This window comes from Oxyura jamaicensis, chromosome Z (genome assembly GCF_011077185.1).
Source record: "Oxyura jamaicensis isolate SHBP4307 breed ruddy duck chromosome Z, BPBGC_Ojam_1.0, whole genome shotgun sequence".
In the NCBI taxonomy this organism is placed as follows: Eukaryota; Metazoa; Chordata; class Aves; order Anseriformes; family Anatidae; genus Oxyura; species Oxyura jamaicensis.
This window is the reverse complement of record NC_048926.1, coordinates 8,401,670-8,426,309: the sequence shown is the minus strand read 5'-3', so window position 1 is coordinate 8,426,309 and position 24,640 is coordinate 8,401,670. Positions and strand designations below refer to the sequence as shown.

The window sequence follows — 24,640 nt, the reverse complement described above, 5'->3', positions numbered from 1 at the left end:
TTATTTTATTTTTTATTTTGTGTGTGAGGGCAGGGGTGGGGGTGGGGGGCTACTTATTGGTAGTTCAATAGTGAGAAAAGAGCAGCAAATGAAATATTTTCTCTTCCCATGGAAGAAAAACTGGTGACATTTTTCTCCATGGAATTTTTTGAGTTTGTCTAAAGAAGGACTTCTTGACAATTTCTCGACAACCTCGGGCTAGACTCTGTTATAGCAATTTACTTGGGATCTGCATAGCAGATACATTTTAAAAGGTCATATAATGGTGGAATATCTTTCTGGGGCCAGACAGAATTGTCCCCCCAGGCTACCAGTTGGAGAGCTCTGGCTGGTTAAAAAGAAAAAAACAGTGAAACAGAATGCAAATGCTATGTTTTTATATGTTGAGTTTGGGGAAATGCTTAAGCAGAAAAGGAAAGAGTTTTCTTACTTTCAAAGTTAACAAAAATCCTTCTTTTCCTTTAGGAAAAAGTAATCTTTCTGTTTTTAAAAAAGCTGAGTTTCTGAACAAAGAATTATAATCAGCTCCAACTTCAGTGGACTTAGCACACCAAATGAAAGGCCTGATTATCTATAATAATGTCCAAATTTTTACATTGCTCTAAAGTTGAAGGTCAGTGGGATGGGAGGTTTTGAAGAGCAGTGTGACATACTTGTGATAATTAGCTACCTGTATGTCTGCTATTTCTGTCCTTGTGGAGGAGGTGCACATGGCAGTGTAAGTGTCTGAAACCAACAGTCACATCACGAACTCAGCTCTATGGGAAACTTACCTAAAGTCAGAGAAAAATGGGGCTTGGTGCCTGGAACCCAAACCTGACTGGATATTGCTGTCTCAGAAGCTAATATAAGATGAGTAAAGTCCACCAGCAATCTCTAATTCCTGTTTTTGCTTGCCTGAGTTTCCACCTTCCTGCTTGCAGGCTGGAACACCCTACCATTGGTGCTGGAGGTTACTGCATCAAACAAGCTGTGGTTTAGGTTCTTCTAAGACTCACACTTAAGAAAAGTTTCTGCTAAGATCCCTCAATCCCTGCTCAGCTATCAGCCACAACCTCACAGTACCTTGGAAACAGCAACAATGCTAGCCCCACAACCCTGACCCACAAGCTAGGTATGTGTTATTATCCTCATTAAGCCTTGTAGCCAGAGAAATTTTGAGGTAAGAGGATATGAGGTGAATCTCTGTCCAGAAGATACTCTCCCTTACTGGACTTGGCTCTCACCTTATTTATTCTCTATTTACCTTTGCCCTTCCCCCTTGTCTGTATAAGGGGAGACAGGCTCAGTACTCCCCTAAATATTATTTATGATAGTAATAGCAAATTCATTGCCAAAGGTCCACTTCTAACCAGCTGATATCCTTGGAGCATTACTGTTCAATGTCACCTTAGAGCTGTGCCAGTCTGCTCGTTCTGAGCTTTTACACGGTTAAAGCTCTAAATTTCTCATTTGAACTTCCCAGCTTCTTCTTTGTTCTCTATTGCTTGGGCATGCGGCAATCCCCTGACTACTGGTGAAGGGATAGCTGTGTCCCCTCACGCTAGGGAGCAAGGCTTTTTCAACCAAAAAGCAGCCTTTTCAGACCCTCTGTGGGTGGGCAGAAGGAACTGTGCACAGAGAAGGGGCACAAAACTCTTGGAAGTACTGTCTGTCATGCACCATAGCTAGCAAGGAATGAGGTAAGAATTTTGGGAGGTGGGCTCTCCGGGAAGGGAATGGGGAAGGCAACATGGGAGGGAAGCATAGTGTGGAGACTGAGGGTGACTTTAAAATCAAATGAAACTCCAACAAGTCTTAACTCTGGAAGTTTGCCTGAGAGACAGAGTCCAGATCAGCTGCAAGTAATAGGAAAAGAAAAGCAATAGTTTGTCCTGTTGCAATTCTCACAAAAAGTTTGCAAAAGCACTGGGTGACGGAGATCCAGAAACTGCACATTCCAGTGGTGGGTGAGAGGAGATCCCCCATCCACCTGGTGGGATGGGACCTTTCTGGGGCTGCCAGAAGGGACCTTTCACAGCAGCACCTTTGCAAACTGTAGGATCCCACTGAGACATCATGCACACATCAGCACACCCCTATTGGCAGGCTGAGCCCTCCCTTTGTGGGTGCACCTTGGGGTGTTCCTGCCTGGTGGCCCACACACAGTTAAAGCTGTGCTCTGCTCGTGCTTCAGCTGGTGGAGTTGGGCCTGGAGCTGTGTGAGCACAACGTTGCTTTCAGACCAAGCTTCTTAGCATGGCTTGTTGGCTGAGGCACAGGGTTAGCTGGAGCTATTTGTACGTGCCGTGGTGCTGGCTCAGGTCTGGCGGGCTCAGGGCACAGCTGCCTGCAGTCCGCTGAGCAGCCATCCCTGCAGAAGACCAGGCTTTCAGCTGATGGTGTTCAGGCCTTGGCCCTTTACAGTTTAATGCATCACACCCTCTGGAGAGCTGTCCCTCAAGCTCTGTCCTCCCTTCAACTCCACAGCCTGTTTTTCCTTTCTCCAGGGTAGAGAAATTCCCCCTGCTGAACCCATCAGCAGTTCATCTACTCCCTGGCCCCCTCCATTTTGCCCCAGGTGCTTTAGTCTTTTCTGTACCCTCCCCACCTCCCTTTCCAACAGGGGACATTTTCCACCCCACCAGCAGCAACTGCAGCACCCAGCTGCCAGTGAGATGCCAGACCTTAACTTCTAAGCAGCATACACAATTCTGAGCATGAGACAATTAGGAGAGAAAGAGGGAAGGGGGAAAGTATTGACAGGAGTAAATTGAGAGAAATCATAAAGCTTAAGCAGAAAGAAAGCAGTTTGAAAGGTAAAGTATTTAGAGAAAGCCCTTTCCTGGATGAATCTAATTGTTTTGTTATCTTTACCCACCAAAGCATTTACTTTGGTTTGTCGCCCGATCCACAAACACTTTCGAGGAGATGACATTACCGAAAGGCAGGAACATCTGCATCAGCTCAGCATCCCCAAACTCCTGGGGCAGATGGTAGATAAACAGGTTACAGCCCTCTGGTCCTGTCAAGAGAAAAAAAGAGCCATGAATGGAAATTAATAGGATATGAGAAGCACATGGCGGAGATTTACTTTGGTGTCCCCTCTCTCTGACAGCTGAGGGATCACTGCAAGGAAGCAGTCTGTAGAGCCCATACTGCATTAATGGGTCTTGGAGAAAGGGCTCCCTTTGTTCCTCGGCATGTCTGACTTTTCGCAGCTGGGAAAGAGTAGCTGTTGGATGTGTTTTCACAGGTTTTCTTGGATCATCTTTTTGTTGTTACCATTTCATCCTCTTTGTAAAGGGTATGTGTCTAGCAACGTGGCATCTATCCTAATGATCCTTCCCTATTCTCCTGTGTTGGTCTTCAAAACACCTGGATAAAACCTAGAGACAGAGAAACCCAGGAGCACATGTGGCCATGGAGAGACAGAACGGAGGAATAAGAGCAATAAGAAGGAAGATGCAGATCATAGTTTTCCTTTGCTCTCCATAATGTCATTTAATCTGTAGAGTATTGGGTGACCGCCGCTAACCCTTGCCTCTTCTCAGTATCTGCACGCAGAAGTTTCATTATCATTCTCACGGCTGTGGAAGGACTGTGATAACAAGTAGAAAGAGATGCAGAAACCCCCAGGCTTATTTTGGTTTTAGAATTTTATATTCAGCCTCCCCATCTTGACTCAGCCCAAAGACTCCCCAAAATCTGGGCAGTTTGGTCACGTCCTCCAGTTCTACAGGGTTCTTCAAAAGAGATGATAGATGGATTCAAATCCAAAATACTAGACTTCAGGACAGAAATTGCCTTTTTTTTTTTTTTTTTTTTTTTGCCTCAGTGCTGTAACAAACTTCAAAGGGTTACAGACTTCAGAGGGTGCTTGGAAAAATATCCAGAGAGGAGTCTTTCATTGGAATATGCAGTTTTGCTAAAGTTCAGACTCAGAAAATGTTCTGTTGGAATTGAATTTTGGGGTGGAAGAGTGAGAATCTGCCTCTGGCTTAGAATGAAGCTTAACAACGTGACTTTTATTTTTCAGTATTGTGTATAAATACATTGAGCAAAAATCCAGAGGGAACATTTATGTCCAAGTGGTTTTGTTGGAAAAAAAAAGAAAAAAGCAGCAGTTGAACTACTTGCAGTGTCCACCAGCAGAAGCCATTTTAGTTTCACGAGGCTGGTACTGTTTTTTTTTTTTTTTTTTTTTTTTTTTTTTTTTTTTTTTTCTTGGGATTATTTCCAAGGGTACTTCCAGCTGCTGCCCAGCGCTGCACTGACCTCCACAGGTAACTCCAGCTCTGGTTTGCTCAGCGGGGTCAAGAAAAAGGGAATTAGTGCATGCTCCTTGTTGTGACAGTAGGAGGACAGAGAGAAATAGGGTGTCCTCCTTCCACCCAGTCCCTGTGCCTATAACCCTGTGATCTGACTGAGCCAACTTTCCCTCATTTGTGGCTGGGGCACAGTGTGGGGAAGTAAAGGGTTTCTTAATACTCTCCTTTTTTTCATCAGGGCATAATTACGGTGTCATAACACAGCAAATTACAACTTTGCCTTTCCTGTTAGGGAGAGGAGTTCGCCTAGATGCTCCCACCTTTTATTAGCCATTACTCATCCCCCTGGCTGGCAGGAGAAGTACGGCGAAGTCAGGATTCTGACAGATGCCCATTTAAAGCTCATTAAAATTCCTGGGCCTCAGCGTGATTGAAGTCACAGGCTCTCCACATTTCCTTTTGGATTAATGGAAAATGAAGCCCTAATGAATATTTGCTAAGCACGATTTTCCCCACTAATTTGCTAAAAGGACTGTCATGAAGGAACAGCTGATCCTTTGCATCTTGTGCATTTCCTAGAGGTCATGAGGATTGTGACAGGGTTCTTCCAAATGGGGGGGATAGTGGGATGGTGGGATAATTAACTAATTAGGCACCCGGTCATCTGCTTAACTAAATTACTTTTGAACCTCAGTGGCCCACAATCAGGTTCCCCTATTTCATGCCAAGCTTTTCATTCTTCCTTTCACCTCATGTCTGCCTTTTCCTTAGTCTCCTAACTAAGCAACTATCCCTTCCCCAGTCCTTGCTGCAGTCCACTTAGATGCAATGTGTAGTTATTGGCATAATAAGCTAGATATGAAACAGTCTGAAAGTGTTAAACAAACACCGACCCCCTTAGGTCTCTGTTAGGGTTGAGAAAATTCTGCCCAGGAGAAGACCACGGTCCAGAATAGCAGGGAAAATTTCATTTCTTCATTTGAATGTGCCCCAGAGCACTTCTGTTGTGGGATTTGAGATCCACATTATTACAGAATGGGTAAAATCTTGGCTTTGCTGCAATTAGTGGCAAAATTCCCACTGACATCACCAGAGCCAGCAGTTTGCTCTGTAAAACTGGCAAATTCTTTCAAAAATGCCAGCTGCATTTCCTGGGGTCTTGGATGTGTTGTGCACGAGTAGGGATTCTGCCTGCATGTGCTGAGAAACACCTACTAAGGCATAAGGCAGATCAGAAGGCATGCAATTTTGTCCACACCAGGCTTAGAGGTTGGGCTCAAGGAAAAAACAATCCTTAGCTCACCTTGAGCTCAGCTTTGTCTCACACATAGTGCTCGGAGACTGAGAGGGAGAGACCGGGAGGAGGTGAAAAAGCAGAGACCATCCTCAAAGCCTAGTTCTGCTCTGAAATGTGGCTGTGAAACCCATGCTGCAGCTTCCCGTACCGACTCAGATATTCAAGGCCAAACTCACTCTGTTCCCATCTACAGAAGATTTTTGCTAATTTTCAATGCTGAAAACTCCACCTGCTACTGAGAAACAACTTGGGGTAGTTTGATTTGTTTTATCATTCTCACATATGAAAATTCTGCTATTAGAATTTAACAAGCAATTTCTTGTTAAATCCATCCATCCGTAAGTTACCTATCACAGTTAAACTCCATGGTAAAGAATTCACAAAAAAAAAAAGCTCTCTCTCTCTCTCTCTCTCTTTCTCTCTCTCAGCCCTTCTATCTTGTTTTTCCTTTTCTCCGAGTCAAGCTAGTCTATGCAGTCCATGGTTGACCACACAGTTACGTTTATGGCCACTGCTTTGTACATATCTGTATATTTTTGAGAAACTGAATGCAAGAGTTGTTCAGCTCAGAATTCTACGAAGAGCTAAGTTAGTTCTTAGTGCACACAGGCAAGGATGTGTCCAAGGGATCAGGATCACTTGAGCAAGATCCCTGTTGGTACGGCAAAACCTCAGTGAAAACTCTAACTGTCAAGAGAAAGGTCTTGTTTTGGACTGTGTTAATGGATTATTGGAGATCAGTAAACTTGGTAGTTCAGGGCTGAATACAGTACTAAAATTCTTTACTAAGCACTTCACTTTGCTTTTCAAAAGGGCTGTAAGTCAGCTCAAAATCTAACCCTTGTGACACTTTATGAAAAGAGAATCAAGGTTCACTTCTACCCTGACACCTACCATGGATTTTGGTTTTATTGCTCTAAGTAATAGATATTTCTGCTCATTAATACACTAGAAGCACAGATAGTCTTGGTTCAGACAAAGGGAAAGAAAAGCTGGAAGAAACACACAGATTATGAATAGTTTTTATATTACAGGCAAACCACATTGGTTAATGGAAATGCTTGTATGTGGGAACAATGGAACACATAGCAAAGAAATCTGCTGTGGGTCCTTGTTGATTTGGCTTGGTTGGACCTGAGCTGCTAAGTCATTGCTCTGCCCATGCTCCTCACTTTCCAGATTGTTCTTAATTACTTGGTGTGGGGACAGCAGCCTTCCCAATCTATCCTGAGTGTCTACATGACTGAACTCCACATACCTGAGCTGAGATCAGCTGTCTGTGATCGCATCCCCAGCACTGTGAATCAGTGTCATAAGGAGAGCCTGTGACCCGAGAGCTCTTCAAACAGTAACTAAAAATGGGCTGTGCCAAATGGTTGCATGAAGTTTGCAGGCAGCCCTTTGGTTGGATACACCTCCACCTCTACAGCAAACACCCAAAGGCTGTAACTTATTGCCTGCACTGCATCTACTTGCTATTCAAGTCCTCAGGATGTTTGAGCGCAGGAGTCACAAACCTGCATCACTTTATTTTAAATGTGTATTTCTGAGTTTCAGAAATGATGTCAAGATGAGTAATACCATACAAATTCGAAATTACCCCCAAGTTTTACCTGGCTGACATGGCCTGAATGAAGACTTTGTCTCTACCTTTGATCGTTTTGGATCTGTTCCATCCTATGTACCCCATCTGCTTCCAGGAGCCTCAGCACTCATGTGGAAGCAATGACTTATCTCTGGGCTTGTTATCCAACCAGGATCCAGGAGCTGAGAGCTAGTATCGTTATTGACAATGTGATCATCCATGTTGTTGTTGTGATAGGGCCAGTTCATTAACAAATCAATGTTTGTGCACATCCTTGCAAACATAAAGCACTCTTTTCAGCACCAAGCATTGGTATTATTAGAGTTCCCCCTTGCTGCATCTTCCTGTTAAAGGTTAGAGGGGTTTAAAGGTCTTGACTCTCTGCTTAAAACAGTGTTGTGCCTTAGAGATTCTCCCTCTAGCAAACAGCAGAGAAATCCACAGCAGCTAAATGCCACAGGAAAATGGAGGACACTGAGAATGGAAACCTGCATTTGACCAGGAGTTCATCTTATATATCTGGCCCTCAACCATCTTCAAGACCAGCTGCTCATGGAAAGGAGCAAGGAGCTGTAAGATAACTTGTCCACTGGGTGACACTCACCCTCAACCCGCAGAGACACACTGTGCCCGGCAAACTCAGGGGTCTTTGGGCAGTGGGTGTTCAGAGTGTGCACAACAGCTATCCCTTGCTTCTGATTGTTCCTGGCACAATGCTATGCTAAGCAAAGATCTGTTCGCCATTTTGTCCTGTGCTTAATCTAGCCCCAGTAAGTAATAAAAAGCAAAGTCCTTCAGCATGGGGGAAACATCTCTGTAATGATACGTTAGGTCTGTGCATCTGTTCTCACAGCAGGGACGTGTACTAGAGCTAATCAGGAGCTGGAAGTTGTGTTCCCTAGGAAATTCTGACATCGGAAAAAAATTAATTCCAAATTAGATCGAAATGCCAACATTTCTAATTTTCTCACAAAATGAGATTTCTCCCTCAAAGTAGTTCTAGGCCACCAGAATGTTTTAGTTTGATAGTACAATCTTGATTCATTCCACTCTGACTGTTACACGATATTAAAATATTAAATGTCATAATATATATGTAAAATAACACATAGAATATATCTGAATTAGTGACCTAATAGAGGATAAAAACTGAAAATTATTTTTAAAATGAGGATCTCTACACTAGGCTGAAGGACCTGATTTAACGCCTCACATAGGCAAGAAGTCTCCTCTTCTAGTCAGTTAAGTGAGAGCAGTGGATTCCCTGGAGGATGGTTGGGATTACCTGAGTGTGTTTCCTCTGAGGATCCCACAGCTCCCTGCTGATCATAAAGAAAACATAAGGGACTTCTCTCCTCATTCAGGCAAGCCTTTGGGTGCAAAGCATTACATGGCATGGGTATCTCCCAAAACACTTACATCCAATAATGGGAGATTCACCTATCCATACTTTTCATGTCTCCAGTGCAACCTGTCCTATAGACTACATAACCCAGGCTCCTCTCGCAGTCAATATAAAGAAACAGGTACCTTTGCTATATGATTCATCTCATTGTGGTACAGATAATATGCTCTAAAAGGGATGATTTCTGTTTTCTGATTATCAAGGGAGGCTGAAAGGACTCTATCAGCTCCACTAAATAGCAGGTGTCTGAAATGACATCACTGGCTTCTAATGAAGGGCCACCAGTGCTTTGTTTCCTATTAAATTCCTTATTCTAATGCAATTGTGGTTTTGATCCACATTCTTGTTGGCTGTCTTTAACAACCCCCACTGGATGTTATTGCCTACGTTGCTGCCAGGCCTTTCCATGGCCCATGCACATCAGCATGCTCCCGTCCCTGGGGGCTGAGAAGACAGATCTCAGCAGCTATTCCCCACAAGGATGTTCATGTGTATTATAGTTAGTGCCAAAAATGCCACATATGGAAATTGAGAAAAGACTCAGTGGACCAGGGATTCAAAGCAATGGGGTGTTTAATGGATGCTCTCTAGGTGTGTGAGAAGGGGAACCAATGTGGTGGGGATGGCATGCTGGGTCCAGCAAGGAGAGCAGAACCTTCACTCACCTTCTCTCTGTTGCTGTGGGATCATGGGAGGCGGCTGTGGGAACGCTTGGCTAATCTGGCCATAAGCAGCAGGATAAGCAGCTATGGGGGAGAGAAAGGGAGAGAAGAAAGAAGGACAGATTTCAGTGCTGGGAAGCATGGAGCTTTCACATCAACAATCACACCAAGCTGGAGTTGGGCTTTCTCCCTGTATTTTAGCCACCTCATGCAGCCTGAGATGCAGTAAAACATCACAGTTGTGCTCCAGTTGGTTGCACTTGGCCCTGGAGACCCAATCTCTCTTTAGCATCCTAACAGTAGCACTGAGGACAGCCACAGGGTCTAAATGGGGATCTCCACAGGGATCTCCCCCACCAGAGATGTGTAACCATCCCTGATCGTGCCACAAGCATGCTCACTGACGAGCTCAGCACATTGATGCCCATGCTGGCTGTCATGTGCAGTGCTCATGCACATTTCCCTGTGTAACCCCTTTTGCACTCTGATTATTTCACATGCTCATAGTAACAGTTCACATGTGTATTTTCCTCTCTCTTATTGTAACCTTCAAATGCACACACTCTGTATAGGCACACTCATACACAAACTCTCGGATATATATTTCCTTTCATGTCTACAGACACTTTCTCTTTCACATAGACACAGTGGAAACAGTGTGCAGCAATTAAACAATTTTCCCCACCTCAGCTCCCCCACCAAGCAGACAAGGGGAGCCATTCAGTACCACAGATGGTAGATGATGTGCCTTGCTGCTAAAAATACAGAGTACGGGTCGCCTGTGAGCCCAGAGAGAGGGGGATAGGGGCCATGTGTGTGCAGAGGGGTTAATTAACAGCTCAAAGGGTTGAGCTGCTTCCCATCTATCAAACCTCACAAGCAATAAATGACAATAACTAAAACACCGGCAAATGAAGCCCTACATGCAGAATTAAATTAAGTTTCCAGATACAGTGCTGACATGAGATAATAGCCATTCCTCAGCGGGAGCCCATGATTGCTCCAGTTACCACAGGAAATAATGACTTTGGGGTGGCAGCTTCCTTGCAACGTTGGCCATGGACACCTCACAAGGGGAGGCTGAACATGGCAGGGTCGTGATCTGCACCAGGTCACTTTGACTGGTGTCAGTCCATCAGCCGCAAAGGAGCAGCTCCGCGTACAGGGCAACGTGAAAGTCAGAAGAAGCTGACCCACTGGAAGTTGTGAAGAAACTGCTGAGGAACCAGGAGTACATCTGCAGTTTATAAGCAGGCCTCAGACTAACTAGCTGGGATATGGCCAAAGGTGTAGTGAGGCTGCCCCCAGAGAGGGTAGATTTTGGGGTGTGCGTGGTAGCCCTGGGTTCAGCTTTTCTATAGGAAGTGGCCCCCAAACCAAGTGTCCTGATATTCCAGTCGTTCTTTGTGCTAAGGAGACCCGACCTGGTTCTGTCAATGAAGCTGCACCAAGGTGCAGGGCAGTGTGAGCCTTTCCCTGGTGTTTTATGGTTAAATATTGCCTCCTTAGGGGGAGAAAACCCTGGGTCTTTGTTTGTTTTCTTGAGTAGAGCAAATTTAATCTGAGGATAGGTGGCCCTGGTGTCCCTGTCTCAGCAAATACCTCCCTTCCCTCATCCCCCTTAGGTGTGTTCAGAGATTAAAGGCTTTAGAGAAGAGAAAGGTTTATTGGGAGAAAGTGTTAATACTAACGACCTGCGTACTGCTGCACTCCAGCGTAGGCTTGCTGCAAGGGGTCTGCTGCAGTGGGGCTTTGTGCTGTGGAGACAGAAGAGAAAGAAGGAATTAAGGGATTAAAACATGACGGATGCTTCCCCTTTCTCTTCCCTCATCAGTGGTACAGACAAACACAGAGGCTTGCCCTGCAGACAGTGTGGTGCAGTACCCACATAATAACAGTCCCCCAGCTGTCCATTACCCTGTGTGACTTCAGAGCAGAAGGCAGATGAAGTTTTCCTCTCCTTTCCCAACTTTAAATTATAGACCACCTCTACTCATACAGGTTTTTGGCATTGTAGCAGTCAACACCAAAAAAGCCCTCATCTTGAGCCAGGACTGACGCTGTGCTAGGTGCTGTGCACACTCAGATCTCAGTGATGGCTACAGGCACATGAAACTTTCAATCAGAGCAGAAAACAACAGGGGAATATCAGGAGGAAGGAGAAGAGAACAAAGCACTGGCTCCTTCCACCCTGACATCCCTTCGAAGGACCACACTGCTGATGGGCAGACCCCTGCACGGGGAGGAGAGGCTGCTTGGAGGGGAGGGGGACACCACTTGTCTGCTCCAGGAGGATGCTGGGGATCTCTGTGTAAAGCACACAGTCCCTAGCTGGCTTCAAAGTGCATTTTTTCCCTTTACAAGTGTGCATTCCTCCCCCTAAAACTGTTTATTTTTGTGAAACTTTGAAGTCTACCTCAAATACAACCAAAGCTAGTTAAGATTTTTTTTTTTTTCCTTTTCCCCTTTGGTTGATAGGGAGAGAAAGAGAGAGCAAGTGAGAGAGAGTGAAACGTGTTGGATAAGCTCTTTCTTTATCTGCAGCAATAAAATATTTAAAGCAAAGCTTGGCTGAACCTCCAGTCCAAATGTCACCTTGGCCCTAATATTTCACTTCTTGTTATGAGTTTAATTTGTATTTATTGGTGCTGCATAGTTCTACATTTATTCTGTTCCTCCAGCTTCATACGTTTAGGATGATCTCTTAGGGAACTGCCGCTTTCCCCCCTTCTTCCCACCTTCTTCCCTCCTACAAAAGCAGAGGTGTAGCTGGAGGAAAGGGCTTGGAGGGTGCACCCAACGGGGCCTCTTGGAAGGAGATCTGCTGGTGCTGTTGACCTAGCCAAGGAGAGAGACTGGCTAGATGCCAAAGTGCGTGATGCGGTGGCAAACATGAATGCTATGGACCCGGGGAACATGGAAAAAGTCCTTTTTACAGATGCAATTACAGATTTGATCCTTAATGGCAAAGACTACCATTGATCATGATGGCAGCTTGTAAGGTCTCCTGGTACATTTACCTCCCCAAGTGCAGAGAGGAATGGTAAGACCAAACTTGGAGGGGAGAAACTCAGTTAGCTGGCTAAGTCTTGGAGGTTCCTGTTGATTATGGGTATTCCTGGGTCATTGGGGTGGTCACAGGAAGAAACAGGTGGGATTGTAGTCTTAGGATGGAGGTTGGCTGGTTTAGTTGCTTTGGCAGGTGGGACTTTTGGCAGGTCCCACAGTACACATGTGGAATGGGAAAGCACTGCATTACTATAAGGATCTGCACCCCTTGAAAAGGAGCATGAGGAGAATTCCTTAAAACCTCTGGAGATCAGTGGAAGGCATAGCAGGGATGTAACACTGTATTTTCAAGTGTAGATGTTGCAGGCAACTGGAGGAAATATTTGCAAAATATAACGTCTGTTTTCCTCTTACTCCTCCCATCTTGAAGAAGGGAGGGACCAAAGTTTATTATTTTTAACCTCTGTTCAAACCTGTTTTCCTCTAAAAACAGGCTGTTGAGCATATTGCTCCAGAAGAAATATGAATTGTTATGAAAGGCTGAATGATACAGCAGTTCTTGTGCTCCCCTGGGAGAAAGGATCTTAATAACTTGGACCCCCCCAAACAGACCATGTTCTGTCACATAGAAGGTATGTTCTGAGGAAGGTGAGAAAGGAGACATGGTAGAAGGAGCAAATCTTTACAAGAGAATTATGGTCTTGCAGTCTGAAGGAAGGAGATGATCCACTGTGCCTGCCCCAAAGGCAACTGCCTTTTCTTGGTGGTACCTATCTGCTTAATGAGCTAGAAAAAGAAATTCTCTTTGCTGCTCAGGAGATATACCCATAGCATTTCCTTTCTCTGCCCTAGATTAGCCTAGCTGGAGCAGAAGGTCACACCTGTCAGAAACCACAAATCAGCTTCCCAGGAGGTCATGGTGTAGGATGAGACACCAGTCCCCAAACTGGGCTGCTGGGGCTGGTGCAGAGCATCTAGCTGATGTCCTGGGGCATTACAGCAGTATGGCTGGTGAACATTTCTTCCAAGGTGTCTGTGCTGGCACTGCTCAATCTGCAGGCCATGCAGAAAGAGAGTGTAAAAGCTGAGGCTGGGCTTGGACATGCTGTTTCTTTCTCTGACATGCTGGCAATTAGCAATGACTGCCTCTTTGTTGATACGTGGAGCTGTACCCATCCAACTGTGGTCCTTTTCTAATTTTTTTTTCTTTTTTTCTGTGCCTTAGTTGGGCATGCATGGAAGCTGCCCACTCTCCCATCTATACCTGAGTCTGCATCCTGCCCATGGGGTCCTACAATGACAAAACACTACAAAGAAGCTACTTTACCTCTGGCTTCTTGGGCCTGAGAGTGTAGGCTTTGTCTTTCCTGAAGGGAATCTGATGTTTCTCCTGATTTTGGTTTGAATCAGAATAAAATCTTTCTCACAATTAACACCTTTCCCTGGGACCAGCTCTGGAATTAGACCTTTCAAATGGATTAAATCGTGGTGGGGTTAATCACTTCCTCAGAGAGAATGCATGTCAGCAGCTCCAGAAGCATCACATCATATGGATGAAGAAGATGATGTCCTAGGACAGCTGTTGTGTTTGTGCTAGTGCTAGAAACTGAGTGGGACCTCCCAGCTCATTGGTGAGCTGCTCTCCTTACCCCATGTGAGGATATCTTGTGTCTCTTGGAGCCATACTCTGCCCATCATAAGTAAGCCATTCAGTGTAGGTAATATGTGCTGAAAATCACAGTTCACCTTTAAGATTAAATATTAAAACTGGGCAAATGCTTTATTTAAAGGGTTTGGAACAACAGGCATTTAAATGCAGCCTTTTTCCCTCCCACACAAAGCTTTTAGAGTTCATTATTTCCCTGAGCCTTCAGGACTTGTCAGCAAGGGGAGTATCTAACTGGGAGTTTCTTTCTCAAGAGACTGTCTTGTGCCCCAGATTACAGAGAGAATTTCCTCCTGGCTCACAGCACATGCAAGTCAATGGGATAACTCATCTCTTGATTTCAGTCAGCTTTGACCCAAGCTGGGAATCATTACTCTCAGGTAAAGAAGATGCAAGGTGTTTGTGGCTGATCTGACACTCAGGACTGCCACACTGGTCCCTGAGTCCCTGGATGCTCTTGAAAAGGAGCAAGGCAAAAGCACCTCAGGGCTGTAGCACCAGACCCCAAGGGGAGGCAGCAACCCCCAGTTCAGTGCTCTCTGTTTTTTCCAGAGCCTCATGCCCTACCTTGGCTGTCTGGGAGAAGGGGCAGTTGTAGCAATTTGCCACCTGCAAGGATTTAACTTGGGAGTTCTTAAAAGTAAAAGTGATGGCCTTTGCTCACTGAAGAATTCACCTTCCTTAGCTCCAAAGGCGTGTTTACTCAGCAAATGAAGATGTGACTTCAGTACAGTGGATGTGCCCATGCTGGCCAACATGGGCTAGGAAAATGCAGGGACAGAGACTCCAGGGCTGGCTGGGTACCCTGGCATGAAGCCAGGGTAGCTTGGGCAGCCATGAGCATATCTTCATGCTGCCACTCGTTGTGCCAGATGAATTAAACCTAGTGAAGGGCATAACCGCCTGTTCTCCCAGCTGTAGTATGGATGAAGCCAGTGATTGGTACTGATCCAGAAATCTCAAGACACTGATTAGACATTTGAGGGAGTTGTGGCCATGCTGTGTTCAGCAAAGTGACAGCCCTCCTACATACTAATGACCAGTGTGAAGTTCAGAAAGGGCTCAGATGTATGAGGGGGCCCATGATCCAGAGCTAACCTGCCCCAGGGTTGTTTGTAACTGTGGGCTGGAGCGTAACGTATGCTAAAATTCATAGTGGTGGGGAGATGTAAATCATTTTTGTGTCTAAGCAGGAGACCAGGAAGGAAGGTTGCTTTACTCTTTGGTAAGATGCACATAACATAATATGATCGTGCTCCTCTAAGGTAGATTTACACTGTCTCTGTGACCCCTCCTCCCCATCCAGCTGACAAGTCTTCTCTGTTACTGCAAATATTAGTTGAAGTTAATGTGGCAATAATTAATGGATCTGATATCCCTGGGATATGATAGATGAAATTCAGAGATGGGGAAACTTTCTGCTTCTTGAGCCTTCCTTTCAACTCTTTATGAATAGTTCTGAACTTTTCAAGTATCCTTCTCAAGAGAGTGACCACTGAATTCCGATAATGGTTACACACTGTCAAAAAAACAAACCAACCTAACATCCATGCAAACATGCATAATAATGCTGCACCCCTGTTCCTGCAACTTGTCCTCACAAGCACTCCCAATAACAGTGCTCATTTCATAGACAACATGTTGTCTGTGCTGTCTGTGCTGAGGTTCAAGTCCACCGTGATCCATAATGTAAATAGCTAAGTAAGGCCAGGTAAGACCTATAGGAAAGTAGGAGACACTAGATGAGGAAGAAGAACATCATAAAGGACCTACAAGGGCTTTTGGACCAGAATATGTGCACCTGTATGTCGTGACATCAGCAAAAGACCTGAAATATGCTAGTGACTATGTGTGCAAATTTGCCCATGGATACCATTTGAAATAGCTTTCCTTGTCATCATATTCATGAAGATCTTATGACCAATATACAGACATTTGAGAGATCAGACGTGATGTAATGTGTTTAAATGTGGATCAGCTGGTGAAGTGAAAAAAAGCAGAGAGGCTCCCGAGAGGCCAGAGGACAAGTATCAATCACATCAGCCCCACTGAAGTTAGTGTAGCCGTGCTGCTTTACAGAAGCTGAGGATCTGGCCTTGCCAGGGCAAACTAAAGGTGTACTGTGAAAACAGATGCTAATAGTAACTTCATTTGGCAGCTCAGGGCAAGAGCCTTATCCCTGGACATTGCCTCTATATTAATTTGATAATTTCCATATCTCCACGGGAAAAATTCTGCTCAGATACTATTGTCTCTTTGCAAGACAATCCTGGCCAAGATGCCACAAGGTGACCATGGCAGATAACCTTCCATAAACCTGGAGACATAAAACAAGCCAATGACCTACTATATGGCCATAAATATAAATTTAACGAAGGCAGCACTTATTCATTAGGCAGAAGTCAAGAAATGACTCCCAAGTCCTTCAAAGAAAGTAGATCTGTTAATGTCACTTTCTGAATCCTCTGCCTGATGCCAAAAACCAGCGATGATTTCCCAAGTCAGCACGAAATACCAGTGCTTTAAAATTAACACCAGAAAGCTTTCTTACAACGGATATAACTCTAGATTGAAGTCCAACTTTTTAAGGGAGCATTCAGCTAGTGTTAGACCCCACTTTTACCTTTTGTCAGAGAATGAAAGGATGGAGGTGGCAGTAAGAAGCACAATGTTAAAAATAAATAAAAATAGTTTAAAGTATGTTCTATAGGGAATCGCTCCTGAGATGCCTGTAGCCCAGCTATGGTACCTGCAGCTGAGCTGTTATGTGGGTGCCCCAGGTGAAAATGGTTGTAGAACAGAGGGCTGGAGTCTGCTGTGGTGCTCAGGGATGAAATCAGGAGGAACTGCACTGAAGCCAGTGGAGGTGGTGAGGAACAACCATGCTGGTTACTGCCTGGAAACAGAAGACCCGCTTCTCTGAGAGACAAAACAGGGTCTGGCAAATTTTGGGGCCCTACACATCCTAGGGTTTTACTGTGGTAGAAGGGATCAGAAAACCTTTCACCTCTGTGATATACCCTCAAAACTGTTCTTTTCATTGACTGCGTTTCCTGGCAGTCATGTTTTATTTCACCTATTTCACCCTATTTTCCAGCACTGCTCCCCTCACTGATCTACAAAAGAATGTTATCACCTGGATCCACATCTTTGTGCTCTGCCCCATCTATTCATTCCTCTTACAGTCCCAGGGATATCTTACACCTCTCCCTGGAGCTGTCTCTGCAGCCTCTGGGAGGGCAGGTGTGGGGTGCGGGGTGATCAAATGGAGCCAGCACTGCTCGGTCAGGGTGTGTGTGTGTGTGGGAATAAAATAATGATAGCACGACAAACCTCTGTGAAGGCCAGGATTAAAATAAATAAATAAATAACTGAGTGGGAGGGTTCTATTCACCTTCTCCTTAAATCCAATTTAAATCACTCTCTACAGCCCTAATCTATATCCATAATTATATCATTTCGTACAACAAGCTTGCGAGAGGTCTTAAGAAATTTATGTAGATTAAAATTCATGGGTGCCATAGTACAGATTCCATATTATTAAGATTGATTAGGACAGCTGATGCTGTGATTAAAGAAGCCAGCGTTTACTGTTGTAATTAATTAGGTATTCAGACACAACAATAACTGCAATAATAGAAAGAATGTGCTGATCCGGCAGAAAACAGAGACTGATTCTGTGTTTTATAGTCTCGTTTTGTCATTTAGGACACCACTCAGTCAAAGACATGTTGTCCTATTGTCTCTTCCGGTACAAATGAGGGGAGCCATGAAACCCAGGGAATTTGTGCCCCCCACTCCATGTTGTGGGTTGGAAACATCTTTTTGTAGCATCCTCAGGCATATGAGATGCTTGTTTGGGACAACAAATGGCCATACTATGGAATTCATATAGCACATCCCTGGAAATCAGGATTATCCTTAGTATGTTCTTAATAGTCCTGCCCCCAAGCCTCATCCACAGTTGGGCCCCTGCTGAGATGGGTGCTGTGTAAACACAAAATACGAGTCGTGTCTGCCCATGAAGAGCTTCCAGTAGGCAAAGCAAGAATGACACAGAAGACTCAGAAATGCGGCAAGGTGAAGGTGGTTGCCCAAGGTGATGTACTAATTCAACAGCAGAGACAGGACCAGGCTTCCCTCCTGTTGCCTGAGCCCATAAACACATAAATCAGGGTCAGGTTTTTAAAGCTATTAGGGCACTTAACTCCATATTTTTTGGGAGCTTGCTCTAAGTCACCTCTGAAAAATAAAACTCAAGGTGTTAACTCACTTAGGTGCCTCTGAAAATTTTAGCACAGTGCTGCTTTGTATTTACACCTTCTTCCAGATCAGAGGAGAAAACACTTTGGCTCTGGAAAGGCTCCCACAGCTGCCTTAAACAACCTCATTCATTATGGCTGCAGCGTGATTGTTGGAAGTACACAGCATCATTAAAGTAGCTTAGACTACAATTGAAGATGGCAACTTATTATATTTTTAATGAGTGCATTCCTTCACTTATTTATTTTACCAGTAAAGCGTGGTTTATGGCACGTGGCAGATTGTTACAAATGGGTCAAATAAATGCTTCCCAGTCATAATGATGTTTCAGGAGCTCACTGTTGCATTTTTTGAACTGCTGATACAGAATATGAAAGGGAAAGCTCTCACTCAGGGATTTAGGGTGGACAAACACAATGAAGCTAAAGATTTCCTATAGCAAGCAACCTAGCCTCGGGGCTGCTGAGCCAGGTAATTTCTAGGGCATGGTGTATGACCAGACCGAATGCTATGGGGCTTGGCTTTTATCCTGGACCTCCTGCAGGTGCAGGAAGGTCACTCCTTGTCTGTTCTTCTCATTCACCTGCTCTTGAAACTCTGTGTGACCCCTTTGAAATGTCAGGGCATGCACTGGGGTGGGGGAAGCCAGTCCCTTTGTCTGCCTGCACAGAGCCTGGCCAATGCCACTGGAGGGTGTCCGCTGTGATCAGGACCTATCCTGTGACCGACTGGCCTGGAGCAGCAGCCTGCCCAACAGTAGTGCTGCTAGCTAATGGACAAACTAATAGATAAGGCTCTCGTGTCAGTATGCCGGCAACTCCTCCCCTACAAAATGAGTTTGGGTAATGATAATAATTACAGATAGAGTCTGAATCCTGTCTCTGCTGGCAGTGGGTGAAAATGGTTACTGCCTGATGGCTCTTTGTTGAACCAAGGAAAATGAATTGATGGTGTTGCATCAGTTCCTAAGACATGAGCTTCTACAGCACAGGAATTCACCTGTGGGGGTCAACTTTGCTGTCAATCGCAGCTGTGGCATGGAAAGGTGGGCATAAGGGCTTGGTTGCCTAGTAGTACTGACAGTCCTCACCAGAGAGGACTGGGCCTCAAGTAGGGCATGAAGTGGAGTTTGCTGTCTTGCTAGCCTGGATGTGCCCACTGCATAAGCAAAGGGGAGTGGAGGGACTTCTGCAGTGTCTGCAATGAGGAGTTATAAAGCTATTCCTGGCAGTGAGAGACAGTCAGAAACAGCCGTGAATGAAGCAAAGTATTTATAGTGTATTATGGACAACTGACTGCTTTTATTGTCCTCAGTTACCAGACTAAGTGCACTGAAGAACCCAGCATTCTGGAAAACATTCCCCATCTGAAGCTCCTCAAAGTTGCCATACCACTGGGTCCATCCCTGGCTTTTGTTGAGCTGGACATCCCCTGGCCCGGGATAGTATGGGCTATATTTATGCTTCGTTCCTGGGCACATCACTGGGCAGAAGATGACAGACCAGCAGCGCTCACTCTTTTCTGAGTGCTTTGCTCTGTGTTCCCTTCCAGTTCCCTCATTCTGAGTCACTGAACCCATGACAGATGTTCCTCTCTCTCTCTCTTGTCTGATATCTTTTGGTCTCCCAGTTTTTTCCTCTTGCCTTCCTCTTCTCTTCCCAAGGAGGCTTTATTTTTGTGGCAAGCATTTTGTCTAGATCTTCATGATGCAATCCAGTAGGGGCAAGGCCCATTCCTGGAGAGCAGAATTTTGATGGTGCTAAACACAGCAGAAAAAAGTGCAGACAGCCTCTGCTGTTATTATAGGTCATACACTGTTACAAGAGAGGCACTGGGGTCTTGGTGGCTAAGAAGTGTTGGCAGAAGAGCCCAATCTTTGCCATTATGATGAATGTGAAAACGACAAATGCTCTTGTGCTGCTGCAAAGTGACTTGCCAGATCATGGCACAACAGATTATGCTCTTTGTCCCCACTATGTGTTGTGACACATTGCCATGTTCAATAGCTCTGCAAGTTGAAAGACTAAAGGGCAGGCACTAATGCACAAAAAGGCCAAATCTCCAGCGGGACTCATACTAGCTGAAGAACAAGATTTTACTCCCTTGTGATTCTGTCCATGCCAAAAAGTGCCCCGCAAAGCATTATGTGTGTACTGGTTGAGCCTGGAGAGGGTGTGAGCATAGCTTGCAAAGAGTATGTCTGCAAGGAATTGTTTTCTGGTGGTGCTGCATGGATCCGTAGCCCAACCAAAACCACAGAAAGAGAGAACTCCTGAAGAGACTGGAGCTGTGATCAGAGATGTGGTGAGCAGGGATGTCTGACCTACTCTCACCTTTGCCCCAGAGTCATGGGAAATTCAGTAGTGAAAAACCTAAGACTCAAAAGATGCCATGTGCCTGTTCCTGCTCCAGACAGAGGGAATATTAAAAAGAGCATTGGTGAAGACAGAAAAAAAATAGTGAAACTACAGGGCAAACACAATTAAATGATTTGGACCTGCTTTTATAGGGCAAAGACTGGAGTTCTGAAGTCATTTAGGTGCAACATCAAAAATATTACAGCTAGACACAAAGGTGGACATGTAGACAAAGCACACAATTAATGGGATTTATTTGGGTCTGAATGATGTGGATGTCATGCCTCTGCAGATTTTGATGATCCTGTTTTGCTATTTTCAGGCAACAAAGCACATTCTGCTACAGGATATAATGGTCAGAACCCACATTTCTATTTTTTTTGAATATGAAAGAGTATCTGAGAGCAAAATTCAGGCATTAAACAATATATAGCAAGTCATAACCATAGCAAGACCAGTCTTGCTATGGTTACATACATAATACTGCAGCACTCTTGGCCACTTTCAGAATGAGAAATATATCATAAAAGGAAATTATTTGGAAGGAAGATGCTGACTTTGAATAGGGACTGGCATGTTCTTTTCTTCTCTATAGTGTTAGTGCAATTGCATGCTTAGCTTTAACATTTTATTTCTACCCTTGCATTCAGAAATGCAGAACCACAGGGCAGTGCCAATAACAGATGCTACAGAGGAAAGTGTGAAAAATCCCATAATGAACAATGATGGAATAATCTGCCCAGTGATGAAAATTTCTCTCTAACCCCAAACAATTAGTGGCTGGATTATATCATAAAACATGAAGGTTTGTGTCCTTCCTACATTTTTATGCAGTCTAATGTGACTGTGGATGTTCTCATTATCCACATAAATGTCTAATCCTTTTTTTTTTTTTAATTATTATTATTTTTTAATGCTGGTAAGCTCCGGGCCTCAATAAAGCCTGTGGCAAGGAATAAAGTTTTGGAGAGTGTATTAATGCTCATGAGAAGGAAGAAAATATGATGGAGCAAACACATGATGTGTCCTACACCTAACCTGCTACAAAGAAGCTTGCTGTCAAGGTTTCATTGCTAGTGGGGACAGGCAGAAATAAGTAGTAAGTGGTAATAAGTGGAAATAAGTGGTAAGGTTCTGGCTGACCACCTTACACCTCTGCTATCACTTAGGATGTCACTGAGTTATGGGGAAGCTGAGCCCTAGGAAGGACCAATGTATTGCTGAGGATATGCCAAGATAAATTCCAACTTCACACAAAGCAAAATATTTGGAAGTCAGCTCTGCTGGCAGAGGAGACCCTCATCCTGCAGGGACGTGAAGCAAGGATGACTTTTACCTTTCAGTGTGTTAGGCTTTTGGTGTTTGTGCAGGGACTTACTGCAGGCTGCTGGCTGAATGAGTCTCAAAAACTCAGAGAAGATCACATTAAGGCCATTGACTTTCATATAATCTTAGATGAAATACCTAACTCAAAGCTTTCTTTAATTATGGGAGTATTTGGAGGTAGTAATGAAAGCTCAAATCATTATGATTCATCTAGAGAGATCATCTTTTCTCTGATATCTGCAGTAATGTATCACGGAAAATTAGCTAAGAGAAGCTAGATAAAGCAGAAAAAAAGATAGGTGTAGAAATGGATGGATAAACAGAGATGACAGACTGGCAAACAGGTAGTTGCTTAGATGAACCAGTGGATATATTTATATCACCCTAAAGATAGGGTGTTTTCTTGCTGTGGTGGCTGAGCTCACTGAGCACACTAAGGCTTCCTTCAATCTTCTGATGCCTCCCCATAAGCTACCAAGAGCTCCCCATCCCTCTAACCTGCTACAAACTTGTACACATGTCTAACTTCTAGCACAGTAAGTCCCTTGATTTCAATTCTGCTTAAAGTTGAACTTATAGCTAAATGTTTACAAGCTGTGTGTGGGAAGGAATTATAACTATTTTTTCAATACTCCTGATATTTCTGGGCTTTCCTTTGCTGCATTGTTTTGTGTTCTTTTATTTTTATTTTTATTATTTTTTCCCAGTGACTTTGAGCAGTAACTAGGCAAGACTTTTGTACTTCTGCGTTATGTGATATTTTTTCTTGTAGCTCATAAAGTCCCAAGTGATGTTGAATCTTCTGAGTTTTCAGGACTGGTTGAGATGGAAAAATTGTTGTTGTTGTTGTTGTTGTTGTTGGGGCTTTTGTAGGATTTTTGGCTGGAGTATCTGACTGAATGTTTGACTTCCTAACAGAGTAGATTAATCTGAGAGCCCCAGGGTAAAATACATCTTTGCCAGCTGGTGACTAGTATCAATTAGTAAAATTTATTTAAAATTTTATTGTTATGATTGGTATTATTAGTATGTGCACACCAATTGGTTAGGAAAATCTTTCCAGCAAAAGCACAGCCTGGAGCAGAGGGCTGTATCAAATCCTGAGGACCATGGAAAAATGTTAGTGCACATTAAGGAACACTAAGTTCTTGGTGATTACAGCTTCAACATGTTCATATGTTTGTTAAGTACCAGTACAGAGGCAGGTACCAATTCTTTAATCAGCCTCATTCATTCCTAACTGCCAGGACTTGCAAAATCACCCCTTCAATACTGGATCTTTTGAGCTTGTCACAGTCTATGAATCCTAGCAGCTTTGCCTCAGTGGTGTACCACTAAAGGGTGAAGCAGAGACATTTCTGTGGCTATATTGAAGGAGCTTCAGTCTCCAGACCTGGTAAGGCAACAGGGATTGAATGCAGCTGTTCTTTTCGAGACCAGCACCCACCACCTGTGCACACGGTTTGAAGGTACAAGGTATAATCCTTCTGAAGCAGCTTACACTACCTCAGATGTAGACGATTTCCCTAGGACTGAAGGAGTGGGCTGTGGTCTGGCTTACCTGGATAAGGGTGGATGCCATTAGCAAACACAGCTTCTGCGGCGGGCTGCCCATTAGCCTGCGGCGGGAGGCCAGTGAAACCATTCACCCCTATTGGAGATGGGATGCTAGGCACAGCTGGTGCAGTTATGCCAGGAGGCGTGCTTCCACCTGCAAGTGGGGAGAACACAAAATTAAAGCTGATGAGTACTCGAAGCAATAACTACCTGGAGAAAGCTACTGACACAACAGCTGTGACCACCACGCAGAAGCCTTCTGATAACTCAAGAAATTAAAAATATTCCAAATTTTCTCACAGAGAAAGGGACTGCTCACACCATCACAGGATAAGTTTGTCATTGCTCCCCTATTTGGAAAGCACTTACCATATGAAAGGCTTGTAAAGCTTCCTTCAACAGAGAGGCATGTGCCTGGTGATCTATCTGTAGACTAGATCCACAGCTAACATCAAGTCATAGAAGACAGTAGGAATACCATGCTTCCTCCTTAACTGTCTCCCTCAAGAACTACATGTTTAATGTCTTAATAAGCAGGCATTTCTTTCTTAGATATCATTTAGCACCAAAAGCAAATTCACAGTCCCACCTTTCTACAGTTTCTCTTTGGAGATGTCAGCTTTGTGGGCGTAGTGATGTCCAGGGCTACTCCTTCTGCACTCTCTCATGAATACACATTTAACGTGCTAACTAAACTTCCTCAGCATCAGAGATACTGAAAAGATTTGGCAAGTTGATTTATAGCCTAAAGGCATCCCTTGATACATTTTTTAGTGTTGCTGTTTGGCCCCAGCCTGACTTTGTAGAGTTTTAGTAAGGATCTCCCACTGAAATGGGGGCAAAAGTTGTGCTAGATTTGTTTTTTCATTGAACCATACTCCTCCCCTTCTTCCCAGCCCCCTGACATGGGGGGCTGCAATGCTGCTATTTCAGAGAAACAAATTAATCTGTATGTTTTGGGAGGGATCCTGTGAAGAAGGATCTTCACACTTGTGAAGAAATCTTAAATTTCTGAGGGAAGTATAAAATCTCTCTGCTATCTTATCGTCTTCTTTGTTGGTTTAAAGCACAGTCTGTGCTTCTTGAATCATTTTCAGGATGTTTCTGGAGACCCCAAATTTTCAATACGTAGGAAATCAGACTTTTCTTTTGCCATCTGTGGGTGAGGTTAAACTATCTTATCTTCAGCAATATCCTTCTGTGTCAGGGTATGCTACTGACTGAAAGTACCATTTTTGCAGGAAACTCTTTTTTCTTAAACCG

At 44.2% G+C, this 24,640-nt stretch overlaps 1 protein-coding gene across 9 annotated transcripts in view; it reads right to left on the bottom strand.

The window, feature by feature from the left end:
• CELF4 (CUGBP Elav-like family member 4) overlaps window positions 1-24,640 on the bottom strand; it is a 671,901-nt gene that overhangs the window by 19,555 nt on the left and 627,706 nt on the right. For 3 of the 9 annotated variants that reach the window (XM_035309058.1, XM_035309060.1, XM_035309059.1), the window contains exons 8-11: window positions 23,382-23,531; window positions 10,891-10,956; window positions 9,203-9,283; window positions 2,861-3,004 (exon numbers count right to left, since the gene is read on the bottom strand). In XM_035309058.1, the coding sequence (XP_035164949.1) occupies window positions 2,861-3,004; window positions 9,203-9,283; window positions 10,891-10,956; window positions 23,382-23,531 (441 nt within the window). The remainder of the gene's footprint in view (window positions 1-2,860; window positions 3,005-9,202; window positions 9,284-10,890; window positions 10,957-23,381; window positions 23,532-24,640) is intronic. The other 6 variants (XM_035309065.1, XM_035309066.1, XM_035309063.1 and 3 more) reach the window with 3 other exon arrangements.